This window comes from Amyelois transitella, chromosome 23 (assembly GCF_032362555.1).
Source record: "Amyelois transitella isolate CPQ chromosome 23, ilAmyTran1.1, whole genome shotgun sequence".
In the NCBI taxonomy this organism is placed as follows: domain Eukaryota; kingdom Metazoa; phylum Arthropoda; class Insecta; order Lepidoptera; family Pyralidae; genus Amyelois; species Amyelois transitella.
In genome coordinates this window covers 7,660,161-7,669,649 of record NC_083526.1, presented here as the reverse complement: position 1 = coordinate 7,669,649, position 9,489 = coordinate 7,660,161, and the positions used below count along the sequence as shown (strand labels likewise).

At 40.1% G+C, this 9,489-nt stretch overlaps 2 protein-coding genes across 4 annotated transcripts in view; one reads left to right on the top strand and one right to left on the bottom strand.

Annotated features, from left to right (window-relative positions):
* The first annotated feature begins 140 nt into the window (after positions 1 to 140).
* Positions 141 to 4,046, top strand: LOC132903266 (uncharacterized). The gene is made up of 4 exons (XM_060951069.1): positions 141 to 218; positions 2,431 to 2,572; positions 2,734 to 2,825; positions 3,441 to 4,046. The coding sequence occupies exons 2-4, from the start codon at positions 2,460 to 2,462 to the stop codon at positions 3,503 to 3,505; spliced, it is 270 nt and encodes an 89-aa protein (XP_060807052.1). The 5' UTR covers positions 141 to 218; positions 2,431 to 2,459; the 3' UTR covers positions 3,506 to 4,046.
* Positions 3,516 to 9,489, bottom strand: part of LOC106141176 (actin-binding LIM protein 3) — a 64,882-nt gene continuing 58,908 nt past the window's right edge. For all 3 annotated transcript variants that reach the window (XM_060951068.1, XM_060951067.1, XM_060951066.1), the window contains 4 exons: positions 8,972 to 9,012; positions 8,263 to 8,362; positions 7,458 to 7,591; positions 3,516 to 6,972 (listed from right to left, as the gene is read on the bottom strand). In XM_060951068.1, coding sequence (XP_060807051.1) covers positions 6,859 to 6,972; positions 7,458 to 7,591; positions 8,263 to 8,362; positions 8,972 to 9,012 — 389 coding nt within the window. In that variant the 3' untranslated portion in view covers positions 3,516 to 6,858. The remainder of the gene's footprint in view (positions 6,973 to 7,457; positions 7,592 to 8,262; positions 8,363 to 8,971; positions 9,013 to 9,489) is intronic.

Sequence of the window (9,489 nt, the reverse complement as noted above, 5' to 3'; positions counted from 1 at the left end):
TGTCATAATCATGTTTAGTATTGTCACTGTCAATTTGTTCAAATAGTATTCAACACAAGATTGGTTGAAATTTTTTGGCGGTAATTCTGTTTTTTTTTTGTAATGTAGGTAACTAGTATAAAGTAAATCGCACTTTGCAACTTGATATCGCTTGCACCTTTGACTTTTGATCCAGAGAGAGCATGTAACCGAGACTAACAGCAGGAGGAGGGAAAGAGGTACTAATTCTATATATTCTTAATAATCATAGTTCCACTGTGATGTTTAGGTAAAACGTCGCAGGTAACACCGACGAGAGAAAATTTAAAAGTTCAAAGAATAACGACAATCTTTATTGGACTAGATTTACAATTTTTAAGAAAGCGTGGGTTTAGCTAAGGTCTCGACATCCAGCACGGAGCTAAAGACCTATTGTAAATTTCACGGTTCGTGGTTTGCGAACTCCAGTTACCTTCCCAGGAATGGTGCGTACTAACGTTTGTCAACCACTGATAGATCGATAGCATAGAGTAAGGTTTCCTTCAAAGTTACACTCTTAACTTACATATTAGATATTAGAAGGAGAGGGGTAGACAGAGCTAACAGTCTTTATATGGCATACAATGACAAAGTCTACAATTTAGACGGAACACTTAGATATATTAATAATGCGCATTAATGATCCACGCCTTCTAATTTTGAAGATACCTACCTGACTACCATTCTTAAACTTACGGCAAGTCCTTATCCGTATTGTCTGCACGTCTTAGGCATATACTGCCCCTTCATATAAAATTGTCCCCTTCTAATTCCTTAAAAATAATCTAAATAAATTCTCGATGGTTGAACTGGTTATAAAAATACTTGTATGTTATACCTACATATTAATAACCAGTTGTTACTGTTGTTGTTGTTGAGATGGTTCGGTCATGTGGAGAGGATGAATGAAAACAGCGTGACTAAGCAGATATACAAGAAGAGAGTGGAGGGAAAGGTCGGAGTGGGAAGACCTAGACGAACGTATCTTGATCAAATTAAGGACGTCCTGGTAAAGGGTCAGGTCAAAAGTACCCGAAACCGCCGAGCTTGCATGAAGAGAGTTATGAATATGGATGAAGCGAAGGAAATATGCAGAGATCGTGGCAAGTGGAAAGAGGTAGTCTCTGCCTACCCCTCCGGAAAAGAGGCGTGATTTTATGTATGTATGTATGTTATTGTTGTTATATGTCTTTTGTAAATGACATGTTGCCTGTTGGTTACATACATACATATAATCACGTCTGTATCCCTTGCGGGGTAGACAGAGCCAACAGTCTTGAAAAGACTGATAGGCCACGTTCAGCTATTTGGCTTTAAGATAGAATTGAGATTCAAATAGTGACAGGTTGCTAGCCCATCGCCTAAAAGAAGAATCCCAAGTTTATAAGCCTACCCCTCAGTCGCCTTTTACGACATCCATGGGAGAGAGATGAAGTAGTCCTATTCTTTTTCTATTGGTGCCGAGAACCACACGGCACCCGGCCTGTTGGTTACCCTTGCGTTAATTTCGTATGTGATCCTCTTATTGTCAGGTTGGCTGGAAGAATTCCCACTTAGGGATAAGCTCGCCTTTGTACTGTACTAATGTTTTATATTTGTAAAGTTTGTAATTTCCTTTAGTGAACAATAAATCATTTACATATTAACTCTTTCTCACATCCGCGCATTTCCTGTTGCACCCTCCAACTCTACGCTTTGGGGTTTGGGGTCATCATGTTTTGCGATCTTAAGCCAGGATATGTTCAGCTTTCTACCTGGATCCCTTGAGAAACTCTGGATTCGAGCTAATCAAATCTGAACGAATCTAATTAACAGTTTTAATGAGTACCTAGATAAACGATCTTTATTAGCGGCAGTCTGTTTGCGTCGGCAATTGGCTTGACAACTCTCGCTCCAGGAACAGTCACAATCAGAACTCGGCGGCAGCCAGCGCGTGTCCACGATGAAGGCGATTCTTTCTCTAGTCGGAGGAATTTTATGCCTATCGTACTGTACGTATTTTATGTGTTTGTCTGTATGGACGTGGTAGTAACCTACGTAGGTACATTTGTAAGAAAAAGCAATTTCAAGTAAGCAGGCTCAACAGATATGGACGAACCTTAACAGTACCTAATATCTACCTAGCTAGCTTATTTATCAGAATAACAGACAAGGGCAATTTTTGAAGAGACTGTAAGGTCACGTTCATCTATATGGCTCAGAATAGTCTACGATTTACACACAATACTTAGATATATAGGTAGTACTCTTTATTGCACTAAGAGAAAATACTAAAGCTACAAGAAGGACAAGCCATGAAGTTCCAACAAAGGAACTTCGGAAAAGAAAATAGTTAAGCTTCTTATTAATTCTTCCCCTAATCATCAGTAGGTTCCTAACTACTTATTTTTTTAATACTTATTATTTGCGCAGTGGGTCTGATACCGGCGCACGCGCAGTATATGGAGAACGCGTTCAAGAACTTCAAGCCATTCAAGTTCGACATGGAGGTGCGCGGCTCCTACAACATCTCCAACTGCGTCGCCGACAACATGAACTGCTGGGAGGCCGTCAAGTGCGTACTGTGGCTTCTCTAGGGAGCCATTTTGATCTTTCAACCCTCAGTCACGAATGTATGTAGGGCTACCGTTTGTAATTTGTATTTAAATATACCGCACAATTATCTTGTTTTGTGTGTTGATTGGGGTCATTGTATTAATAGTTGCGTATACGCAGGCCGGACCTGATCTGCCGCAGCTACACGCTGTACGGGTCGGTGTGCGACATTTTGCTGGAGTACTGCCACGACCTCACCGGCGACCAAACCAGTAAGTCGATACATTCAGCCGGTTTCACGATCCCACCTTCGGCTCTACCAGCCTTCCGGTTATAGTCGCCTAATCTTGTTCGGAGTGCGCTGCGAGAGCGTTTGATTTCTCTAACAGCGCATCCTTACTTCTCGCTACAAAATTCCTTCAGTTCTGTTATACTCGCCCCGTTCAGTTCCGTCATACTCATTCCTAAAGTTTCGTATTCCTCGCCAAACGAAGCGCAAGGGCACTTCCTAACTTTCATAATTAAATTTTACAATCAGATGCAAATAATTATGTTTAATTTAAAAATGCAACATACATACATATAATCACGTCTATATCCTTTGCGGGGTAGACAGAGCCAACAGTCTTGAAGACTGATAGGTCACGGAATTGAGATTCAAATAGTGACAGGTTTCTAGCCCATCGCCTAAAAGAACAATCCCAAGTTTATAAGCCTATCCCTTAATCGCCTTTTACGACATCCATGGGAACGAGATGGAGTGGTCCTATTTTTTTTTATTGGTGCCAGGAATTAAAATCGATTTATGATTGGCCTTGTATGTAAAGTCGCTTGTTTAGTTTTTATAAATGTTACATTTGAATATAGAATTGATGGTTGTCTTCCAGATTACTGGTACTCGATGCAGGTGCAGGAGAGCTGGTGCAACTCGTGGGAAGCCTTCACCAAATGAAATAAACGCATCACAATCGGAAATGCAGCTTTTATTATTATTTCCTTACATCGCCGATGTCTTCCACGCTTTAGATAAAATTGTCAAATTACAATAATCCGAACTGCCAGCAGAAATACGTACATTAAATATAATATAATATGTTAAGCGTTATTACAAAATATACTATATACAGATAGATACAGTAGATATCAACTTCTGTCTGCGCGGCGCCGCTCGCTCGCCCGGGGCTCCGGCTCGGGGTTTCTCAAACATTTTCCTCTCCATTTACTCTCTCGATACAAGCTCAGGAGCTCACTATAAATATATTAAACCTTCATTATATTAAAAAAAACCTTTATCTTATTTAGTTAAAAACGGGCCATTACATGGACGTATTAAATAAATAAATAAATAGTAAGTAGATGAATAAAATAAAGTATTGCACTGAAAATTGGACGCGCTGTGAACTTATTGCATGGATCAATAAAGCTCCCGAAGGTTGTACCTCTACGACTATAGCGATTCCCAGACGCGCCCAGGTTTGAGAAACCCTGACACTCGGAATTTATGAAAAATCTCGTTTTATTTTATGAAATAGACAAGTTTAAAAATGTTTGATAGATGTCACTATACCTAGTTGAAATCATAAATAAAAAAGGAACATAGTCGTTATTTGAAAATAATAACTGTCTATGATAGTGTCAACCGTAAAGAGCGAGCCGCGGCGCCGCCACCGGCTGGTAACATCGTTAGGCGTGTGTCGTTCTCTTATACTACAGCTACCATAATATGATTCATTCCAAACAAAACTCACCGCACAATGGATACTTTTACAGGCAGGCCACATCCATGTCTCAGCGAATAAAATATAAATGTAAAATAAAAATTGTAATGCGAAAGTGATGAATAAAAGCACTATAATAATGCATCAGGAACGGCCGCTTCCGCGTGAGCGAAGCCACGGTCAAGTGCAGATACTCAAATAGAAGAATTATTGCCCCGCTTTAATTACCACGTCTATCTCTAGTGGACAGATCCTTAAAAATCCTGTATATCTAAAATAAAATCTTAAAAACCTGTGGTTAGCGCTGTGATAAAATATTGAGTTTTGATTGGAACGTAGTCCACACGGAGCTCGACAAACACTGCCAAATGGAATCGCAAGGCGAACGATAAAATATTATATATCACGAATATTATTGCGGGAACCTGCGCGCGCGCAAGAAAGAACCATAGAACGAGACAGATATAGGAATGTTCGCTGTTGAAATCCCACGCGGCAGCACTAACAATTAAATACTAACTCCGTGTAAACTAAACACTACTTAAATTAAAAAATAATTGCGCAAGCCGTCCAATAAAAATATCGATTATATTTTTAAAACTTAGATTGCGACTGCATTTAAAGTCTAAATAACATTAAAAACAATAAAGTACCTGTGACAGTACACACTCTCACGCACACACGTCTAGGAACAATTATTTATTACTTTTACACGTGTGTGAAGCTTACGTTACACTTCCCCGCCGTCCCGCTCGTACGACTGCAGTTCACATTCTGATTAATTTAAATATCTTTGAATATGTGTTATATAATCAGTACCTACCTATAAAGTACGAGCGAGACCGCAGCTACGTCATCAATGACACGGCATGAAAGCTCTGATCCGGCGAATGTGAAGCGGTTCGCATAGCACCTGTGTAGGGATACCGCGCACTAAAATAACAACAATTTCTTCTTAGCCGCAAGTGCTGGAGGCTGCACACAAATCCCCTTAAAATTGTGTGCTTTTGACCGCTCATCGCGTTTTAAAATATAGTTTGCATCGCAGCTACAACCAATAATAATAGACGTGGCAACGGCGGACCATCGACAATATTTATACAAGTTATGCTTTAACAATTCTGTAGAAACTAGAATTAGCAGCAGGTGGCAGGTACTGCTTTTGTTTAAGCATACAAATGCAAAATGTTAGACATTTTTATGGTTAAATTTTGAAATAACTGGGTTTTCCTTACGTTTCTCCGTTATTTTTATGGGTCAAACCTAATATATGTTACAGTACAGATATTTTGTAAATTGTCTACTATTTCCGATGCGTCCACTGCTGCCGTTGTCCGAAGCCCTACGCTCACACAATCGTCCCAGGCGTTCTAACACAAGCTCACAACATATTTGGTTCTCACTAAATCGCACTCCATCACATATATATTATCTTTATCAAAACAAGGCATCAGTACGGAGCGAGTTCTATGAACACCACACTGCTAATTATAATCTTCGATCAAATATATTATTATGTGAATTTATTAATATCATTTACGCTAAGCGGGCGCCGACCGCGCGGTCTATAGCTTTGTTGCTCTACGTCGAGATACTCTGTCTTTGTCGCTCTTGCACATTTTCTTACTTCCTCCCGCTCTCACAATTTGAATAACTTGTCTTTTAAATTTCAAGTACCAACACGCCATATTATAATTTAAGGACAAAGCATACACCAGCGTTTAAGTTGACGGCAATTCTACATAATGTTAAGCGCATAAGCGACAGAAACAACTATCAGTAAATTGTTTTTCCAAAGTGGGCGACACAGATAACTATAAAACACGAAGGCGGTATACTTCTCTGTGTGGTCCACTGTACTAGAGTACCTCTCTCTCTCTCTCGCTATACAAGGCAAGCCCTATAAATAAAGCCACATACACCTACTAATAATTTAATTCCTAAATTACCACACTCTTTGTAGAATATTTCTCTACTTTCTTTTAAAGTCCGTTTTCATACAGTAGGAATTTCAATTATCAATATTAAATTTATTACCTTCTCCAAATGCCTGAGTAAGTAAAATTTATTTTTACTGTCAAAAAGTTTGTAAACAATCAAATACCTGACATATTCAAATGAAAGATGTTTATCTCACCGCGCCGTCGGCTGCAGCCAAATATTAGCGGCTCTCCTACAATAAATCCATTACTGTATGAGAGTTCTTACTATAACTCATAAATGACACACCTCTTATAAAACACAATATAATATTGCAACCTCCGCGCAACTACTGTTGATATCGATGGCATTTTCATTATTTTAGTTTTAGGAAATAACTATTTAGATGTAGAATATTTATAATCAAAGAGTTATGTACTTAATTAAATTTACAATTCGTTTAAAAGGCATAACCACCCCGGTAAAACAGCTACATTTCTAAACAAAACCCTCTCTTTTTTCTTCTTTTGTTCTTTTTTAGCGCAAGGTGCTCGTAAAATTTAAACGTAAAGTTTCTCCTCCTGGAAAATTGTGCCAATAATCTCCGTTCACTGTCCAAAGCAAGCCACGCGGGCGTATGTGGCCTGTCGTTCGCCCGTCGTGTCGCCTAGAACAGCAGCGCGCGCCGCTTGAGCTCGTGGCGGCGCCACTGCGGCAGGCGGTAGAAGTCGGGCCGCCGCAGCTGCAGCACCGCCTCGAACTCCGCGTCCGACAGGTGCCGCTGGAACGTAACGGGCACAATCACTTTGACAACGAACTTAGACCAGATTATTTTAGGGGAAAATAGTTATATTTCATCACCTAACCTTGTAAAAACTAAAATATATACGGGACAAATTATACAGATCGAGTTAGTCTCGAAGTAAGTTCGAGACTTGTGTTACGAGATACTAACTCAACGATACTATATTTTATAATAAATACTTATATAGATAAACATCCAAGACCCAGGACAATTAGAAAAAGTTCTTTTCTCATCATGCCCTGGCCGGGATTCGAACCCGGGACCTCCGGTGTCACAGACAAGCGTACTACCGCTGCGCCACAGAGGCCGTTAAAAAAAATGGCGTCGCTTAACTTATTATTCTATCCCGCAGACATCTGAATGTTTTTTATTGTGTAAAATACATTCCGTGCCAAAAATCCAAGGTCAGACCCTTGAATGACACCTTCAATTTGTTCCGTTTAGAGTAGCTGGTGGTGTACCTCGAGGTTGAGGCGGTCGCAGTCGGGCGGCAGGCGGTAGTTGGAGCTGAGCAGCAGGTGGTAGGGGTACAGCTTGGCCGGCTCGTGCACCAGGTGGCTCGTCGCCATGTTGGGGAGGGATCTCCTCACGCCGCCTACACCGTACGATACGCATTATTCATTACATATTTAAAATAGTATATTTTTAAACCGACAAACGTTTTAAAATATTGATAAATCCTCATTTATCAATATTTTAAAACGTTTGTCGGTTCGTTAAATATTGACTGCAAAGTAAATCTTAGTTTGCCGATCGCCACCAATAGTTTAACATCTCTGTTCCGAGCGGTGCTCAGGTGGTTTAATGATTGGTAAAGTTTGTGAGAAGACGGCACCATAAAGAGAAGATTTATTGCAACTTCTACTCTTTTCTTCTTCCTTATTCATTCATTCATTCATATAGTCACGTCTTTATCCCTTGCGGAGTAGACAGAGCCAAAAGTCTTGAAGAGACTGGTAGGCCACGTTCAGCTGTTTGGCTTTATGATAGAATTGAGATTCAAATAGTGACAGGTTGCTAGCCCATTGCCTTAAACGAGAATCCCAAGTTTATAAGCCCATCCCTTAGTCGCCTCTTACGACATCCATGGTAAATAAGATGGAGTTGTCCTATCCTTTTTTTATGTTGGTGCCGGGAACTACAAGGCACTTCTTCCTTAATCTGGGTTATATCTTCTCCTCTTCGAAAAGGAGTCCAAGGCGCGCCTTTTGACCGTGGTCCTGGATTGGATCCCGCCTGCCCTGCGGAGGGTCGTGGTGTCGTTACCTGAGCTGCCCCGGGGCCCGAGCCCCGCGCCGCCGTGCGCGCCGCCCAGGGCGCTGCCCGCGGGCCGCACGTGCACCGCCAGGATGCCGTCGGTCGTCGTCTGCAGCACAACACATTATTCAATAGGATATTTATTCAAACATTTTGTCTATAAGAACATTTATACATATAGTCACGTCTATACCAACAGAGCCAATAGTCTTGAAAAGACTGATAGGCCACGTTCAGCTTTTTGGCTTGATGATGGAATTGAGATTCAAATAGTGAGGTCGCTAGCCCATCGTAAAAGAAGAATCCCAAGTTTATAAGCCTATCCCATCCCCTAGTCGCCTTTTACGACAATCATGGGAAAGAGAAGGAGTGGTCCTATTCTTTTTTTATTGGTTCTGGGAACCACACAGCACTATATCAATAACAATTTTATTATATTAAACTTAAAGCCGGTGCGGACTACAACACTGATGAAAATGCCGCGCGAAGGCACGGCTGTGAGTGTCATATTTCCCCTGATAGATCCCTGAGACGTTTTTTTTTAAATACATATACACTTTTAATCGCGAACGTATACACGTACGTATGTACGTAATAGTAATAAAAAGCGGATTGTATATTTAAACATTATGACACCTATATTGTTGAGTCTAGGCTTTAAAATTGTACCCCTTCATATAGACACTATTATTATCTAATTAGATGATAAGTCACTTACCGCAGCACTCCTATCCACGTCTGTAATGGAACCGGCAGATACTGAAAACAAAATTACACACTTATTATTGTGCTCAACTAAATATTTGCACTACAATCCCTTACAACACGCTTTAGGCACCAATTCAACAAAATTCTTGAATGAATTACTTTTAAAATAAATTTTGAGAGAAAACTTATGTTGTGACTAAATCTATAATAAAAGCGAAGCTTTTGTACGGACAAGCAAGGCGTCATAGTCCGCAACTGCCTCGGTATAGCGTTACTGGATGTAAGGTTGTGATGAGACACTTGTTTTCAATGCATAATTTTTATATTTTGTAATCGCAAAGCCTTATAGGTACCTTTTACTTTAAATTATTTTTTTTTCGCACAGGCTTTCCGAAATAATATTTTTGATATGACATAAAGAAGAAATTGTTACATCTAAATATTATCATGCGTTAAACTCTATATGACGATTTAAATCTGTTAAACGCTGGTGGGCGTCACAAACCAGGAAATGCGAATGTGTGCGGC